Below are 20,280 nucleotides of genomic sequence, written 5' to 3'. Positions count from 1 at the left end.
AAGACTTAGCCGATTTTTATTAGTGCAGCGAGTCACACGGGAGACCGGCTTGTTCTGTGGATGTCGTTATTAATCTCTACTTCACCATCATGCTCACTGCCCAGCAACGCCTCTGCCACCACTACACACACACATGCACACGCACACACATGCACACACCAATCCACAGCGGGACACATTGTTAATGCAGGGGACGACCGAACACTTTCCCCACTGTCCCAAATGTTGGATTGGGTTTGAATCTGAGTCCAGGGGATCGATAAGTCATTCTGGCCAGTCGTGACTTGTGTGTGTGTGTGTGTGTGTGTGTGTGTGTGTGTGTGTGTGTGTGTGTGTGTGCGTGCGTGCGTGTGTGTGTGTGTGTGTGTGTGTGTGTGTGTTGGAAGGAAAGGTCCCCTTGTCAAACAACTTGTGTCTCAATAGTGCTGGTTACCAATGCAGGCTGGAAAGAGAGGAATCTCGGACTCTTGTAGATTCACTGCTCAGTGGCTGCTAATCAACTTGAGTGAAATATAAAAGACAGCTCATTTAAAATGTCCATCCAGTATCCATCTATTAACTATACCCACTTGTCCTTGAGGGTTTGCGGGGGTGCTGGGCAACACCCCGGACGGATCGGCAGTCAATCACAGGGCTGACACATAGAGACAGAAAACCATTTAGGCTGACACCTGCGGGCTATTTAGAGTCCCCATTTAACCTGCATGTCTTTGGACTGCGGTAGGAGACCCACACAGGGAGACCATGCAAACTCCATACTGATAGGCCCCAGCCGGCCAGCGGGTTCAAACCCAGAACCTTCTCACTGTGAGGCGACAGTGCTAACCACCATGTCACCCATTGAAAATGTGCCAAACATCTTGTTTTAATTAACAAAATCATTCTGCAATAAATGAAAATCTTAATGTAAATGATTCTGTTTTCTTATTCCATTCTAGTCAGGTTATACATGTTTGTGTTTTCTCTGCTGCACAAATGGTGACTACACTAGTAGTTGTGACCCAACCATAGACTAAGAAGTAGACGTAGTCACCGTGACATCATCCATTGGTTTGTGGTCTACAATTTTGAAACCTCAAGTTCGGTATTTTGGCCGTCGCCATCTTGTTTTTTTGGAACCAGAAGTGACACGAGAGGGCGGAGCTAAGTACAACCGAACGTTGAATAAGACATTTTTAGATGACCAAAATGTTACAATTAACTTTGATGAACTGAAAACACACTGTGAAAGGGTTAAAACACGTACAAAAACACAGACAACTTCCAGACCGGACAGCACCGTGGTAGCGACCTGTCAATCACAAAGTAGTCACGCCCTAAAGCATCCCCTGCTTTATGGTCTATCTGACTCTAAATGGGACCATAATTTACTAAATGAACATCATGCTGTATTGAAGAAGACTTGAAACTAGAGATTGAGACCATAAACTCATGTTTACAATGTTTACTGAGGTAATAAATCAAGTGAGAAGTAGGCTCATTTTCTCATAGACTTCTATACAATCAGACTTCTTTTTGCAACCAGAGGAGTCGCCCCCTGCTGGCCGTTAGAAAGAATGCAAATTTAAGGCACTTCAGCGTTGGCTTCACTTTTCAGACCCGGAGGCAGCCCAAACTGAGTTGGACAGAAATGTTGGTTGTTGGTCGTGTAATTGTGGAGAAGGTGTGGTGGTGATGGTGGAGGTGGAGGTCTCAGGGGGATGAGAGAATGAACTTTAAGCCCACTACACCATCACTTCCCTCCTCCTCTCAGCACTAATCCCTCTCCAGCGCTGGACACTACTCCTCTTTCAGGAAAGGGTTAGTGGCTGTGTGTTGGAGGGGGTGTACGTTGTGGACACTCGATGAACCATCTTCATCCTGCTCCAACCCATTTTTCCCTCTCCTTCTCTTCATCCCCCTCAGTTTGAAGAGGGAGGCCCACTTCCCTTTCTCTCCCACACCACCTCTTTGTCCACTAACCTCCACACTCTCTCTCTTCTCTCTGTACTTCCACCGTCCTTCATCTCAGGTTCATCCACACACTCAATAACAGTTACAATTTCTCTTTAAACACATGTATAGTATAGGCTCTAAAGTTGAAGTGGTTTCTACAGATCCAGGCTAGATCCTTTTGACCTGAAATCAGACGGTAGGCCTTCTCAGTGCCCGTGAAGTCTTTCTAAACAGAGCTGTAGAGAAAACCTCAACTTTATATCTGTAATCTAGAGACTACGTTATAAATGCATGTCTCAAAATGTCAATGTCTTAGTACACACGTCTTTGCCCACAGCTGAAAAGATCATTAAAGATGTTCTCTAAAATCCTCAGAGCAGAACTACTTCACATCATTCATGATTCATCTCAGGTTCATTGAGTGTCCTCTCTGTGCTTTACAGGCCTTCTTGTTGTGTTGTGGCTCGGGTAACTTAACCAGCATTACTGTGTCTTATCAGGCTCCTTAATCAGAAGCTGCCAGGGTTATTACACCACATACATCACATTACATGTTCCCCATCAGGAATCTGCTGAGGTGCCCTCGAGCAAAGTACTGAAGGGACACACTCCTCAATGTCCAGCTTACAGAAGTTAATACGTGGACCTGTGTGATGTTAAGCTCTGCAGATCTTAGAAAAGAGCACAGTGTGCAGTTAACTGTTTTTTTTTCCTGGATAAATAACAGTTTCAATTAAATTTGCATTTTAACAAAACCGCAAGTTTTTAAAAGATGGAACTTGTCGTCCCAGCGCCGGCGAGTTCTCACCCTGTCAGCTGAAGCGAATTAACACCATTTCTCAGAAAAAGTGCACCGTCACATCTTTAGATCCATGAGACCAATCAGGGAGGCGGTGGTGGCTGAGAGGAGTGTGTGTTCCGAGGTGCAGTAATTCAACACCCGACGCAATTAATGTCGGTTAAGTCTCGGCTCGGCAAGGTGTGGCGGCGCTGCTGACCAAAACGGCAGGTGCGGCCGTCTTGATTATCTAACGCTATGATATGGGGAGCGGTATTGTTTTATGGCTTCCATTAACTGTTACCTCTGATCAGAGTCGAATGGATCTCCAGAGCCAGCCCACCCTCCGGCTGTGAGAATATGAGTGCCAGCAGGAAAAATACGACCGAGTGTCGAGTCTCACTGTGGAATGACCCAGCTGGGGGAGGGAACAGCCTCCACAGCAATTACTTTTCGTGCCACAAACGCTCAACTCGCTTGCAGTTTCTTACCAAAGTTTGAAAAGCAGTAAACATGTCTTGAAGTGTTTGGTTTCAAACTAAGATTTCATTTTCACCCCACCCCCAAAAACAGACACATCTACCCTTCCAAAAATGATACATAGCACCAACTTTAAACTGATTATGGACCAATATCCGAGCGAGTGGGTGAGCGAGGACACATGTCAGTGTTCCTGTTAGCAGATTTTTGTGGAGTGTTGACAGCTTCGTGTGAGAACTTGTTCCAAATCGAGCTCGCCACAACTTTCAAGAGCGCGACTGTTAGGAAACGGCTTGACATTTAAACAAACTTTGGAACTTTTTTAAAGAAACATTAGGTAACAGAAGTCCCCGGTTAAAAAATAGATCATCTGTACCTTTGAGAAGCTGCATGTCTGCAAGTATTTAAAAAAAATTCTTAAGAGTCTAAGTTAAACAGCTGTCACTCATTTTATTAGGTTACAAGCATAGAGCTAAACAAAGTTGATGAAAAAGCACTGTGAAATGGAACATATTAATATTTAAAGGGGACATAAAATGTCACTTTTTCAGTGCTTGTGCTCATACATATCTGGAGTGCCTACCAACCCACAAACTGTGAAATAAGACAACACAGTCAGTTTTTTTGTGGGCTATCTAGATCAGAAAACATGTGATTCAACAAGCCATTCAGATTATCACATGCAGGCTCATTAGAATATATCGCCCACAGCTTGAGAACTACCTTTGCAAAGGTGCACCATATTTTTCTCTCCAGCCAATCAGAGCAGACTGGGCTGCTCGGGAGGAGGGGCTTAAAGAGGACATATCATGATCATTTTCACGTGCATACTTGTATTGTACGTCTTTACTAGAACATGTTTACATGCTTTAGTGTTCAAAAAATGCTTTATTTTTCTCACACCGGCTATACTGCAGCACCTCTTTTCACCCTCTGTCTGAAATGCTCTGTTCGAAGTCGTACCTCCCCCCCACCCGCCCCCTCTGATCTGGTCAGCTGGCCCACTGTTGTGATTGGTCAACCATACCTAACTTTTCGGACTCTGCTTCAGCTCCGCTCTAACTAGCGTGCCAAACTAGCCGTTATGCAAATGTGTTACTTGGTGACGTCATCATGTTACGGAAGTAAAGGCGGGACTTCAAGCAAGGCGTTTCAGGCAGTTCAGGAGCAGCATTTCTGTAAGAGTAACTCCCTTTGGCCTGGACTTTGGGTTTTGTAACTTTGCAGACCTTTTACATGTACAAAAAACTATACAACACACCAAAGGAAAGGGAAAGAGAGAGACGCTAAAATGGAGCGTTTCAGACAGAGGGTGAATACAGGTATATTCAGACAGACATTATGAGTATGTGTTTTGAACATTAAAGCATGTAAACATGTTTTAGTAGAAACCCAAAATACAAGTATAAACCTGAAAATGAGCATAATATATCCACTATTAAAAAGCGAGCGTGTTCACTTTCTTGTTCCCACAAATAAATACCTGCCATGTTTTAAAAGAAAGAGGCCTTCAAAGAGAGAGAGTCTGTTCAAAGTGGTGACGTTGTTCCTGTCTCGTGGTATATGAAGGCGTTTCCTGAGTGCGTGTTGTGTTTGCAGATGGTGTGGGAGAACGGCTGCGTGGTCATCGTCATGCTGACGCCTCTCGTCGAGAGCGGGGTGAAGCAGTGCTACCACTACTGGCCCGACGAGGGATCCAACCTGTATCACATCTACGAGGTAAGACGACTCAGCATGAGCACAACTGCAACTTTCTGTCATTGGAATTTGCCTCTATGAAACATATGTATGAAGTTTTTAAGATAAAAACATGAATATTTGGCTCCCTGTCCTTTTAAAGAGCTGCATGGCATGTCAGGGGCTCTGATTGGATTAATCCGACGCCCTATAGATGTGATGATTGGTCGATTTTAGTCACATTCTGAATGCAACATTATTTCTCTAACTTTGAATAATCATAGTACAAACTTGACTTCATCACTGCAATCAAGTAAACATTTATAAAGCCCAAATCACAAAACATAAGAATATTTATCCCAAAAGAGTATAATGGCCCAGGACAATATCCAATAAATGGCTGTAACTCACTGAGGAAAAGTTGTATTTGCACCAAAACAAAATTCCCTGTTTGACTACGGAGTGCAACAAAACACAAGATCTTTTGATTGTGCATTTTTTTTTATGTCAAATATGGTCACACAGAGGTAAGGCACGATGATGACCTTACACTGCACCAGAAAGAAAGGGTAGATTCCCCTGAATCATATAATGTATAACACTTGATACTGACTGAAAGAATAAGCTCAGAATTGGCAAAAATATAAAACTATGTCCAGGCGTTGATTGGCGTTAATGTCCTAAGCCTGTAATCTATCAATCTTGTCTTTGTATCTGAAAGAATGGGTTTTATTGTGACACATGCAACTCATAGTACTGTGTATGATTGTTGTATGCAGACTAGTAATTACTGATACGTTGGTTTTAGAGTCAGTTTTACTTTTACTTCTCTATTTAGTATAATGAATGTGATGTCTTGCACATGTCGTATATGTGTGTATTCATTGTACATGTGGTGTGTCCTTGCAGGTGAACCTGGTGTCCGAACACATCTGGTGCGACGATTTCCTGGTTCGTAGCTTCTATCTGAAGAACATGCAGACCAACGAGACACGAACCGTCACTCAGTTCCACTTCCTGACCTGGCTCAACCAGAACGTCCCGGAGACTAGCCGGACGCTCCTCGACTTCCGCAGGTAGGGCGCTCCTTTACAGGAAACTATAGACAATCATTCAAACTCAACGAAGACTTCTTGTTTTTCATGCAGTTACTTCTTGAAATCACTGAGGTGTTTTAGAGGGGAGGATTGTTCCCCTGTTTTTTTGTCTGATGGCCCTGTGCTGTTGTCCTTCACTGCTACCTCTGCTACCCATGGAGCCACCAAAGCTTCTCCAAGAAACCAACCAGTAGGAGCCGGTAATGCAACACATTCTCACTCCCAACTCGTCAAATACTGCCGGTCAGTGCCCCTACACTTCAAACTATGACGCTCTAGATTAGGGATATACTGATACCAGTATCGGGTATCGGGTCCGATACTGTGCTCATGTACTCGTACTCGCAAAACGGCTCTGATGCAACGGCACCGATACCACTTTACAGCAGCGTGACGTTAACCTCTCGTCACCATCTTTCGGGTCTTCACGCTCCATTTCCCCGACGGTGCAGGCGAGACGGGCCCTCACTTTCATTGCGCCACGGGGTTTTGCTTGCACCCTCTGACTCGCGCGTGCATTAGACTCCTTGGTCCGTGTTTCAAGACGGGTTGGGTGGGTTGCCGACATCGCCACAGACCCCTGGCGCCTTTTACGTGGGCCGCGGCACAACGGGGTTGGGGCGCACTGAATATAGTCCACCCAGGTCGACACAGTCACACCGGGAGCAGGGAGCCCCGTCACGGTGCGGCGAGGTCCGGGCGGTGAGGACGAGCCACCTTCGCCCCGAGCCTTTCCAAGCCGACCTAGAGCTGGTCGCGGCGCACCACCTCGTATGTGGGACTCCCCAGCCTGCCATGTGTCGATCACACCCTCCAGCTGGCTATATTGAGGTTCTTTTGGCACAGAGAAGTACTCGTATCGGTACTCGGTATCGGCGAGCACCCAAATGTAAGTACTTGTACTCGGTCTGATAATAAGTGGTATCGGTGCATCCCTACTCTAGATACCCCTCAAGTGTCAGTTTTGGACATGTCAGGGACGGCGTGTGAGTTTCTGCTTGTTGCAAGCATAGTGTCTTTTCAAAATAAACTTCCAAAGTAGGTTTAGTTTTTAGGTTTACTTAAGCAACAAAAGTACTCGGTTAGGTTTAGGAAAAGATTGTTTCCCGTGGTTGGGGTTAAAATAGTACATGTGTTACGTAAAATAAGTCTTTTTGTTACAGTGACTGGGGTTAGTAACATACAGAAGTTACGTAACAAAACTACAGTAAAATAAGTCAACGTTGACTTGATTTTGCACATGACACGTACAGGAGTCTCCTGGGTGAAAGTCCAGTTTGACTCGTCCAACCTCCCCTCCCACCCTGCGCGGACTATCTCGCTCTTTAAACTACGTCAGCTGCTCTGCCCATCTAATAATGAGGCGGATGTGTTTACGTTGGAGTTGGTTGAAAGCCTGGTGCGTCCCACACAGACGCTAAAGGGTGCCTCGGTGCGTTGGTATCAGACGCCGAGGGGCACCGGCCAAGCTGCAGTGTTTGACGAGTTGAGAGTGAGAACAGGTTGGCTAGTGGAGCAACAAGGCTGTGATCCTTCACCAGCGTCCCAGCGCATATACTGCCTTTTTTTTCTTATAATGCACAAACAAAGTCAGAGGTGTTGCCATCGGCTATTTAACCGAGGCCTCTACATTGTGGCCGAGTGTGATTGACTGGGTCGATGCCACTCAGAGCGGTTTGCAATGTATTTTTCTGTACTGGCCGAGTGATAAAGACTTTTTAGGATTTTACTTAAAGAGTTTCTTGGAAGTCTTTTTCTTTTGAAGTGCTAAAGCCTTCTTCTAATGTTGATAGTAGAAGCATTGAGGTTTTAGAAGGCCTTAAGGGAACTTTTGTAAGTCTTTTTGAAAGAGGCCTTTGGAGGAAAAAATACACTTTGATAACAGGATTCATTTTCCAAAGCAAGAGGAGCACTTTGTGTGATGTTTTGAAAAAAGAACAAAAAGTCACTACAGTCTTTTTCCTCGAAAGAGCCCCATAACTTACGTTGTCTTTGCTTTGGTTGAACAAAACCAGCCTTCATATATAATGAAATCCACTTGTAGATAGAAAGACATAAGAACCGTGTGATAAGAGCTGAAAAAAAATATGTAAATGTTGCACGTTTTATTCAAAGTCTCACTGATCTTTCATCTGTATCTATGAAAGATGTCACGTTCATTAACACAACAGCTATTGTCGTGGGTTTGGCAGCCTCCGCATATGTCCTGTTGTTGAGTTTCTTCTATGTATTCACTCCTCATCTAGCAAGAAGTCCATGTCCTCAGTTTCACTGAGGGTTGTTGAAAGCCAATGTGGAAAATGTAAGAAATTGTGAACTGAAATAGAAGATGAAAAGGCAGGAAAGTGGGCACCACTAGTGTAAATTCAAACCTGTAAGGCCTGAAATGCACCGCAGTCATCTTTAGTTTTTTTATGTTTTACAGTTATGCTTTGCATGGTAGAGTCTATGTGTGATGGTTGTGGACACGCGGAGTGAAGGAGGTTAAATAGAAGGTCCTGGAGTTGTTTGCCCCCCCACCTAAACCACAAAGACTCACAGTGTAATAACTTCAAACCTCCCACTTCTCCAGGAGTTTTGACTGGTGACCCTGAGATGCAGGCAGAGCAATATCTATATACCCTCAAACATGCCGGGCATTTTCCAGTCGATAACAGAGTAATTCAGGATGCAATGAGGGAACTCTGCCGGAGTGATCCTTAATCTCCGGCGCCTTTATAGCCGCTCCCCTCCTTCGACCTCTTTTAAACTGATATACCGTATTGCCTATTAGGTGGGAGCCACCCCGGCCCCTTTTTCTCTGATTCACTGTGGATTTTCTCGAGCGATAGACCCCAACTCGGTTTTATATATAGGCCCCGGTGCTGCTGTGCTGCTGGCGCACATCAATTAGGTGAGATATCAAGAGTGAGAGCTTGTGGTCACAGCTATTATAAAAGGGTCTGGTGGGCGTCACCACCCACCATCAGTTAGGAAATATTGCCTTTACTCACAGGGCGGCGGGGTCAGGACACAATGAAGATAGCGCAGAGGGAGAGATTTTTCACTTTTATTACCGCGGATATGGTACAATAACAACCTCCCCTCTTTTTTTGGTCTTTCCTTTTTTTTCCACCTCGATGGTTCGAGGAGGCCGGCGGATCTCTCCTTCTTTTATGCTCGGTGTCGGCATGTTTTTTTTTTTTAACCTCACTCACAACTGACTGACTGAGCCGAAGCATTGCTTACAAATCCCCTCCGTCCTTACCCCCCTGTTTTACCAGCTAACTAGCGGTTGCCAGTGTCATTTTTGTGATGTTGCAGCTAGTAATATAAGCCCAGTTGCATAGTCACAAAAGTGATCATTGGAGACTGTGACTCTGCAACCAAAGGGGCCTCATGGACCCCCCCTCCTTACCCTTATACTCCTCTTCTCCCTTTCTTTCCCACTCCTTCATCTCTCTCCTCGCTGTGCCCGGTGACCTGAGATGACCTCTCTCCTTTTTTGCTTGCTCATGGTTTGCTTGACTGCCTCTGATCTCCTCCCACCTCCCCATGCCTCCCTTCCTCTCTTTGCTTTTGTCTTCCTCTCTCCCACCCTCTGTCTGTTTCTTCCTCTCTCTCTTATGTCCTTCTATCTGTCCCTCTTGATGATTTCTGACTTCTCCTCTGAGGATACATCCACACTAAAGAAAAGGCACGTTCGACTCTCCGTTTTGGCCTTTCGTCCACACTGAGCGAGTGCTTTTGGCACCTGAAAGAAGCTTTTCAAAAATGTTGCGTTGTGCACGGAAGAAATAGAGCTCAGCTACAGCTGGAGGCTCTGTGGCAGTGAGGATAAGAAAGCAACTATCTGTCACCTCTCACCTTCTCTGCGATCACTCATTTTAAATGTCAGTACACACAATACAGATGTTCGGAAAATTGTGATTGTGTCGGCAGTGCGGGAGTAAAATACAGCACATGCAAAACACCTGCAGGCATTGTTTTCTATATTATCCTGACACCTGCCAACCCGCGATGACTTCGCTGTCCTACATATTGCAGCGTCGATACCCATTGACTCTTCAGAAAAGCAGAATTTAAAGACATTATCTTCCTTTTTTCTTTTCTTTTTTTTTCACACGCACAGCTGCTGTAGAGATCCATTAGATAGACAGAAGACATTTTCTTATCAATTCGGCACAGGGGCGATTCTAGGACCAGACCTGTAGGGGGGCTTATCCCCCTAACAAGAATGTGATGTGTAGTCAAGGGCATAGCTTTTGTTTCAACATTAGGGGAAATGTTGAGTGTTAAACACTTAATTTCCTGCATTCTGGTTCATTTTTATATACAAATTTCTGCCTTTTCTGCATCAAGTTATGGTGGAAATGTTTTTACGTCTTAAAGGGACTGTTTGTTACTTCTTACACGTATAAATCATTGTGGGTCGGTGTCCCATGCGCGCTCGTGTGTGGCTACGCTGTTCAGACTCAGACTCCAACACAAACTACACGGAAGCACCAAAACCTCTTGGTTGTATTTAGTGAAGCCCGTCTGTTAAACAGTGTTGGCCGCGGGCGGAGGACGCGGAGGAGACCGTAGCTTTGGTCTCCAGGACTGGAGTCTCTGCTGTACTCTGCTCCTCTGCCTGCCTGCCTGCCTTCACTCACACACCGCGCTCGTTCTCACTCACTCTCTCGCTCCACCTCTCACGTACATGCGCGCACACTACACACTGCAGAAGAGTTAGTTTAGCTCTGAGAATATCTAGTGAATGTAGAGTGGACGTTTGTGCAGAAATAACTGCTGCAGCTCCTCCAGACCAACAGAGGTTTCCAGTGTTGTTTCCTGCTGCTGAGTGGATAGACGGGGCTTCGGAGCGAGTAACGCTATCGTCTCCGGTGTCTCCCCTGTTCCTTCTGACCGCGGTCGGGAGGCTGAGGCAGGAAAAGCCAACACTAGGATCAGCAGTTGTGGCTCATCAACACCTGTGGCCGTTGACTTAACGGCCACAGGTGTCGCTGTTAACAAGCAATTTCTGATTCTTACAAACAGTCCCTTTAACTTTGGAGCATTATTTAGCCTCCTTCCCGACAAGCTAACATGACATGGTTGATACTAATTCCTTAGGTTTTTATAATTTCATATTATACCAGCATCTTCACTCTAGCTTTAAGACTGAGACCGCTACAGCCTCTTAAAGACAGTAATGTCGGCCGGGATGGTCAGAGATCCCACGGGTCTCAGAGGGTTTGACACAGTGGGATGAAATTTATGGTAAAAAGAGTCTCTCTAAAGAGAGTCTAAAATCACCACTGATTTGGCACATATACTGTAGCTACCTTACCTTAACTACATTTAGTGTCTGTATTTGTTGTGTGTCACGTTTCATAAATGACCGTCACTCGCAAATTGCAGTTCCGTTTCCCAATCCTACAGGCTTCTCACCTGTTGATGTATGTATCCGCAAGTATCGTTTTAATTAGTGCAACACGTCAAAACTAACGACAGAAATCTGTTGAGGACGACCTGAAAACCTTTTCTTGTTTTAAACTGTAAACAGCCGTTTCCCTAATTAGCCGGTTGTGTGGGTATAGCCTGAGTCTGTCAGTTTGTTTTTCCCTCTCTGTATCTCTCTCTCTCTTATTCTCACCATCCGTCTACCTCTTCATCCACTCCATCTATCGCTTTCTCTCTTTTGTCTCTCTCTCTTGAATCTCGCTTGAATCTCTCTTACGGGGCGTTTCCTTTGAATCCCACGTCCCTCTATACACCCCCGCCTGTTGGTGATTCCGTGCCGGCTGTTTCCATGGTAACATCACTTTTAATTGTCTGCAGCGAGCTCTGACTTTTCAATTTTGGTGGGGTGGAGGATGAACATGGGTGGGGTTTTTCAGCGGAACGACTTCCTTTCTTCAGTTTTTTGGATGCTCCTGCTTGTGTGGAAACCCTCTCACATCCTGCTGCCAACAAACGCACATATTGTTAATCTAGCATGAGAGTTGTTTGTCGTAGAAATTCCTGAAAATATCGGTTTTGTTTTTTGTTACACATAACAGAAGCAGTTTTTGTTCTCGGTTAGGGCCGCTGTGACAGTTATGTTCCTCTGTTTCCTGTGCATACATCAGAACTCGTGCTGAATATACTGTAATTTGTTGAATCATCGTGGTTCTTCTAATTCAGTGCAAGCCTCCGCCACAGCTTCATGATCCTCTGAATTTGTGATCTTGAGAATAGGAAATGTTTCACATTATTTTCATCTTCATCTGGATATTTTATGATTCAAATTCAGGAGCTCGTTAGAAAAAAAAGAGATGAAAAAAAAATGTCCAAAACATTTCATATCTCAGTGTTAATAAATGCATAAAAAAATCATGGAACCGTCATAAAGTATTTATTTAAATCCTAACTCAAGGTCCACTTTCTAGCCTTTTCTAGACCTTTCAACCACACCTCATGGTCCTTCCTCAGTTATTTGTTTTTTGAGATATTCTGCAGACTAAGAAACAAATCAAGAGGTCCAAAAAAACACCTTAGCAGAGATGATCAATGTTTCAATAGACCCTTGAAGTTTGCAAACAATAATGAGGTACGCATGTGTGCGCACACAGTTTAGCAATGGAAGTACGGCCGAGTGCAATAGCTTGTCGAGCCATGCGAGGGCATTAACCACCAGACATTACCAGGTGGCCCAATAGTCAGTGGCCAGATATATACACATATTTGGTGGAGAAACCTAGAGTGTAATGTTACACCAGTGAGAAATTACAAGCATACAAGTCACTAGATGCTTACAACCACGTTATCTGTGGTCGTGTACAGGACGTCAGATACCCTGACATAGACTCAGAGTTTTGAGTTTATTGCATTTAAAAATTGTCCCTACAAACACAAGCATTTTTGATCGCGTCCTCAGTCCAGTGGCAGTCAACCAATTAATACCTTGTAGCCATAGACGCCGCCGGTGTTTCGGTTTAACGAGTGACCGTGTTAACTGGTGACTCAATGCGTCACCAGTGCACCAGTGCACCATGCGCATAAAAGCCTTCAATCAATTTTAAATCCATACTCATCTGTGTTTATTATCTACAGCAACCATTAAGTTACTACGAGCAACCACGGACGCATTCGGCTGAAGTCACCAGTTAACTCGGCCACTCGTTAAACTGAAACACCTGTTCCTCCGAAACAGTCGTGATCCTGTTGGAATTTTGTAGAACTCGAGTGTTCACAGCGTTCAGTGTCATTTGCAAACGTAGTAGTTTTAAAGGTCCCATATCGTGCTCATCTTCAGGTTCATACTTGTATTTTGTGTTTCTAATAGAACATGTTTACATGCTGTTACTTTCAAAAAACACTTTATTTTCTTCATACTATCTGCCTGAATATGCCTGTATTCACCCTCTGTCTGAAACGCTCCGTTTTAGTGCATTTCAGTGGAATTACAATGGAATTGCGTTGCTAGGCAACAGCTTGGGCCCATGTTTACTTCCTGTCAGCTGATGTTATTTACATACACTGCAACAGGAAACAAATTGGGACACATTTAGAATGTTTACACTTAAAACCGTGTAATGGTCTAAATATTGTAGATTTGTGACATCACAAATGGACAAACGCTCAATTTCTGAAAACGGGCTGTGTGTGTTTCTCAGTATATTGAGCGTTTTGATAGTTTAACAGTATTTATAAAGCACTTAAACCTGCTTTATAATGTAAAAGACCTGAAAATCTCACTTTTTACTATATGGGACCTTTAAGCCCAACCATGTAGTTCTTTCCTAAATCTTACTATAGTGGTTTTATTATCAAATCCTAAAGTGATGCCAAGGGTAACTATAGTGGTTTTGATGCCAAAAATAGCGTGACACCAAGGGGCGTGACACCAAGGGGCGTGACAAAGCTGCGGTATGTGACGAGTCGGGATGAGCATGTGTTGGACAACCGAACATGCAACAACCAGATATGTTGATGCTCGTAAGTGTTTCGATTCAATGTTTAAAGTTTGCTAACTCGTCTGAATGGCTGGGGCAAAACGCCACTTCTATTGCCAACATGTGCGCGCATATATTTATTTATTTAATGGCATTGGCTGTAAAAGGGTCTATAAAATAAGGCTTGGGAAAAATGTTTTGAAATGTGGAAAAAGCTCTTTGCAATGAAGATTCAAGCCCACAAACGGCCCAAAATTCCCTGTAAAACTAAACGACCGTGGAAAGTTCCAGTTCAAGGAAGGAAAAAGTGAAGCACCAACACTGCAGGTCTGAGTGATGCATTATGGATTACACGCACACACACACCGTGCCTTTACATAATATGTTCCTCCTGCTGAATATTGTTATTCAGAGTTATCACCATGAAATAGAATCAGAGATGATTTCCAGCTGGGATCAAACTCACGGCCCTCTCCGCTTCTTGCTCAGATAGAAGCTGGATGTTTGTGTAGATCCACCAGCTGCTGTGCATTTTGATGAACAAGGTGTTGAGTTTTTACCACAATTTCTAAAAAAGGGATGTGCCATTCTCAACGCATATCAACTTTGAGGCGTCTCTCAACGTCTCAATGCATCTATGAAAGAAACATGAATGCAAATCTATCTCGTCTGCTGTGGAATATTAAGATACAGCGACGAGATGGTTTTCATTCTTTAAAAATCATGGTATTTGTGTCAAGTGAGTTTCAGTTGTGCAACTTCAAGACCAATCAATAACAAAATAAGATTTGAGCACTAGTAAGAAAAGCTCTCGTTTCTTCATCTCAGGATACAGTTTGGAAGCAAGTGGTTTCCATCAATCCAGTTAATACATAGTTCTTAAAAACTTGTGGTATTTTAATAAACTATTGTGAGCCGCTTGGACTGATTGTGCCGTTGCTTTACAGCACCAAACAGGAAGGGACAAAAATGACAGAAGGAAAATAAATAATCACTCTCAACATGTCCATTCTTGATAGTAAAACCACAGAAGAAACGTTTGGCCAAAAACAAAGAAAGAAAGAAAGAAAAACAAAAGTTTTTGCATTCGGTCAGAGCAAGTGACCAAGTACAACGAGCAACCGGTATTGAAAGTTATGTGGTATAGTAATAAGTAGTGAGAAAGTCTACTAAGGGTATTTGGGAGGGTCAAACAAACCCAGGACTTTCACTCAGGAGATGAACAGGAGTTTGCGTAAGGGATAATGTACAGCTAGCAGGTCATTGTTGTGAGAGAATCCCCGACAGAGCGATGCTGCTGGTCTCTCATCGGCTGAAGGGGATTCTTTGACAACAATGACCTGCTAGCTGTACATTATCCCGCTTATTACACGGCTACTTACTGAAGAAATCAATATTTTGACACAAAAACGGTCCTACAGAGTCCGACATCAGAACTGCGCCCATAGCAACGGTCTGTTATACATAGCAACGGTCTGCTATACGTAGCAACGGTCTGCTATACATAGCAACGGTCTGTTATACATAGCAATGGTCTGTTATATATAGCAACGGTCTGTTATACATAGCAATGGTCTGTTATATATAGCAACGGTCTGTTATACATAGCAATGGTCTGTTATACATAGCAACGGTCTGCTATACATAGCAACGGTCTGTTATAAAAAAAAATGTACAGACCGCAGAACGCCGTGATTGACCAATCAGAATTGAGTATTCAACACAGCCGTGTAATAAATAACGTTATTACACTTGTTACGTAACATGACATAAGAAAATCATGGTAAAAATAAGGGTGTTTTTTTTTTTGTAGTTACGTTGATACGCTTGTTAGGTAATGTTACGTAAGACAGTCCGGTTGTTATTTATTTGCAGTAGTTACGTTGTTACCGTTGTTACGTTATTATTTTAACACAAACCATGAACTGTTTTCTAACTTTAACCAAGTAGTTTGGTTGCCTAAACCTAACCAATCATTTCACAACGTTAACCACGTGGCGTTGTGTGTTTCTACAGGCGTGGTACGATATGAAACGTATTTACGAAACATATTTTTGGTTCAGAAACATTCACATTCAACATATCCCGTGGTTTTGCAGAAACGTACAATGCCACCAATTTTTTTCTGGCGACTGGGTTAAAATGATAAAGGTGTGGTAGTGGTACGGGCCAAACGGTGAACCGTAGGCCACAATACTCATATATTAACATTAAAAAAGGGATTTAAAAGAAAACAACAACACAAATTTCGAAAATAGTTTTGTGATGACCACAAAGTCGTGCAGCTATAACCAACTTAATGAGAATTATGTCAGTCCTAAGAAACATTGTTGTCTATTTCTATCTAATAAAAATGTGTATTAACAGCGCTCTGCATGCTGTTCTGTGTGATTATTATTCCTAAGATCACAGGTACATAATGTACCGACTGTGTGTGTTTCTGTACCTGTGATGTTAACACTGAGCTTGTTTTTCTGTTCTCTGTTTTTTTACAGAAAAGTTAACAAGTGCTACCGGGGACGCTCGTGTCCTATCATAGTCCACTGCAGGCAAGTATAAGAACAACTAAAGCACTCTGTATTTACTGTTCATTGGTTTAAATGTGTCTAGCTTACATTCAGGGCTATAAAATGTTTGTCGCGACAGAGATGGGATTCTTTTTAACGTCGTTAACGAGCAAACAAGCAGACAAACAGCCCTTTTACTGATACATGACTTGCTCAGATGATTCGAAGCTGAGGTCCCTTGTGGTTTCCGTTATCCAAACCGCAGTACCATTTCATTTCTCACCAGCTCTCGTGTCACCAGTCGGCGTGTGCGGGGGACGACAAACATTTTATATGAGAAATTAGCCAAAAAAAGTTGTGCTTTAATTTGACAAACTGTCCACGGAGGAGAGGAACTTTTAATTGGAGGCACTTCAGAAGTTGCCAGAAGTGTGTGTGTGTGTTCTCACATCTGCATACCCCCACCACCTGAGGAAAGAACTCCAGACAACTGAGACATAATTAAATCTGTATTTAACAGAAATATATCTGCCACAGTGTTTTTTTGTGTGGAAACATCCTGCAACAATTTGATTAGAGAGAAAAAAGTAACTTCCACAACAGATAGCCGTTATTTCTGTCTGCTCGCTCCTCCACTAAGTGATCTATTATTTAATATGGTGTAATGGCTCTTCCAGGGTGATGAAACTGTACGTTTCTCTGCTAAGCTGCCAGACTGAGAACGAAACCTATCTTTATGGAATACCAGCCACAGCAGTTGGATTTGACATGAAGCAAATCATTGCATGCTTTATTGGTGTTTATTCACCACAAACAGCCAATGTACCAACTGACCAGCTAATGTACAATCTAAGCAACGCCCGTTAGATCTAAGAGCTCCCCACAAATGTACACTTCTTGTCACAAACCCTCTCATGTTTCTCGCGTCACCTATGTGCACTCATCAAATTGAGTCATAACTTCAGAAAATGGTATGAATTAAGTAATCAATTAAAAAATTGAGTAATCTCAAGATTCTTTTCATAAAGAGCAGGTCTAGAGCGTACGCTATAATGTAGAGACCCAACAGGAGAGCCCCCAGGAGCATGCACTAGGTGCGACCTTTAACGGCTAGAAACCTTGGACACAGCCCGGCTCTGGGTGGGCGGCCATCTGCATTGACCAAGTACTTGGTTAGGCTTAGGAAAGAAAACTATACTTGGTTAGGTTTTGGAAAAGATTGTGGTTTGGGTTACAATAAGTACGTTTTTTGTTACATAATAAAACTACAGTAAAATAAGTCAACGTTGACTTGGCTTTCTCCCGGGTGATAGTCCTGTTTTTGTTTGAGCCAACCGTCCACCACCCTGACCTCCTCCCCAAGTGGACTTTCTTGCTCATTATACAACGTCAGTGGCTCTGAGCATCTGATAATGACATAGATGGGTTTACATTGGAGTTAGTTTAAAGCCCGGTGCGTCTCGTACAGATGCTAAAGGGTGCCTCGGAGCTGAGAACGGGTCGTGATGAAATGATTGATACCAAAGTCATTTCTGTGCATGCCAATGCTTAGCACTTATATACTGTACTTCTGGATGATTATCGAAACATATAGAGCTCCAAAATGCCCTGTACACGCAGGCAGGTGTTTTTAAACTATTCTGTTTGCCAGTGTGGAAAAAAAACGTTTTATGCCAGTCTCCCAGTTTTAACTCCCAATTTCTGACAACTACAATACGTCAAACGTGTTTGAGGGAACTACAAAAGTATCCAAACCTGTGTGCAAAATGGCTGCAATGGCTTCTCTGTTGGCAGTTTTTTGGGGTAATAAACAGCAATGAACCTACTTTGTGGAATTGTTCTCCGTAGATCTGTGTCCTTTGAAAATGTGCCACTTAGTTTAATGAGGAGTCCGAGATTCCGTTATGTTTAGATGCTTATTAAGGCATTTGCAATTGTTTTTTTTTTGGTTTTTTTATCATGCCTTGTGCCCTTTCTAATGTCAGGCACCAGGCCTGGAGCGCAGAACAATACTCTCACTCCTAACCTCTGATTCGGACCAATCCAAACTCATTCCTGAACCCAACCGGCCAATCATGTGTGAAGAAGACGTTAGTAATGAAAGAATGGAGAAACTCCATTCATCCTGCGCACTTTCACTTAGAGCTTTGTGTCAAAGCCGACTGAGCCCGGCCATTAATCAGCCTGATGTATACAGAGAGTAGAGCGAGGCAGTCAGGAGGAGAAGTGAGCGAGCAGACGAGTGCAGATGCAGATATTCTATAATCAACTTCTCTGTCGCTCTTTATTTGACTTTGTCTTTTTTTTCTTTTTTTTTTACCATTTCTCTCTCTTCTTCAAATCTCTCTTTTTTCTGTCTTCTGTTTCTTTTTCTTTTCCTTCCCTCTCTCCGCCTCGCTTTCCCTCTCTCCGTCTCTCATTTTAAATAGAGTGAGAGAAGGCAGCAGACATCTTGACGTGTTTACTCACAGCCCTCCGGCTTCTGCTGACACACACACACACACACACATCACATATCTTTGATCGCCTTGTAATGATCCTGGCGAGGTGCAGCAATACGACAGATCTAATCACGCTATAATAACCTGTATGACACACACACACACACAACTGAGACACACAAACTACCTGAGATCAGAGTGATAGTAGTATCTGTTTGAGCACACACACACACACACACACACACACACTGTGATACTACAGTGGTACTGCTCAATTACTGCCACCGGGTGTGTTGGAGTATACAGCTGTGTGTATGTGTGTGTGTGTGGGCTTTCAGAAAATAACCAAGGCCCTAGTGAAAATGAAATATTCAGGAAGTATGGACGCATGCCAGCTACCACACACACACACACACACACACACACACACACACACACGCTTACACTTGAGTTTGCTGGATTACACAGCAGCCCATGAAATAGACCGGTCGGGGTGCAGACATCAATTTTCAACACTTGAAATAAATCTAGGATACAAAATATTCCCTCCTCATACATTACAGAGTAATTCTGTTTTTTGATTCAGTTTGTTTAGAATCAAAGAACATGCATTTATGTCTGTGTCGAACAAAAAACAAATATGTAGCGTTGCTGTTTATATTTTGATGTTAATTCCTGACCAAAATAAAACCTGCTTCATCCTTTCTGTTCCATAATTGTACGCCTTTGAAGTCGTTTATCCCCTTGAAATAGCATTAGAAGACTCATAAACCTTCAACGTATTAAATCTCTCCGACTGCCGCTCACCTGCTTAACACTGGAGGAAGGCTACATCTGTCTCCACTCCAGAAATATAACCCCTAATAACATGAATAGAAGTTGCATTGTTTACAGTCAATCTGTGGGTGTGTGTTATTCACATGTTATAACTCTACTGTGAGCAGCAGTGGGACGCGCTGACTGTTTTTTTTTTTTAAATGCCTGTTAACACTAAAGATTGAATCATTTCACAGTCTTATTTGAATTTGCATCAGCAGCCACAGAGAGAACATTGATTTGTCCCCGTCTGGGTAAAAGTAAATGAATAAAGGTCAACGTGATGGAAGATCATGGCAAGAAAACCAAACTGTAACTGTAGCTTTGGTTTTGCTGATGGTGTCAGAATAAAAACAAAAGCAGCAGCTGAGCAGGTTCACTGTTTTTTGCTTGGAGTTTATGAATTTAATGCATAAAAGATCTAATACAGATTTGATAAGAAATAAGGAAAACAATGTCTGGTTGGTTAGTTGCAGCAACAACATTAAAACATCTCACAAATCCATTTTTTTTTTTTTTTTTTTTCAGAAATCATCTTTTTTTTTATCTCTGCTGTGTCACCAAATCTGCAGTGTGCACGTTTACCTTTATGACAGTTTATACTTTAGTGAAAAGCAACTACAGTAGATTAATTCTGCTGCTTCAGGTCTT

The 20,280-nt window shown here is 43.0% G+C and overlaps 1 protein-coding gene across 1 annotated transcript in view; it reads left to right on the top strand.

The window, feature by feature from the left end:
• Positions 1-20,280, top strand: part of LOC119499358 (receptor-type tyrosine-protein phosphatase N2-like) — a 277,893-nt gene that overhangs the window by 240,144 nt on the left and 17,469 nt on the right. The window contains 3 exon segments of the mRNA XM_037788647.1: positions 4,793-4,912; positions 5,780-5,946; positions 16,361-16,414. Of these exon segments, the coding sequence (XP_037644575.1) occupies positions 4,793-4,912; positions 5,780-5,946; positions 16,361-16,414 (341 nt within the window).

This window comes from Sebastes umbrosus, chromosome 12 (assembly GCF_015220745.1).
Source record: "Sebastes umbrosus isolate fSebUmb1 chromosome 12, fSebUmb1.pri, whole genome shotgun sequence".
Lineage (NCBI taxonomy): Eukaryota > Metazoa > Chordata > Actinopteri > Perciformes > Sebastidae > Sebastes > Sebastes umbrosus.
The sequence above is the reverse complement of the archived record's forward strand: the minus strand, read 5'-3'. Positions and strand labels throughout refer to the sequence as shown.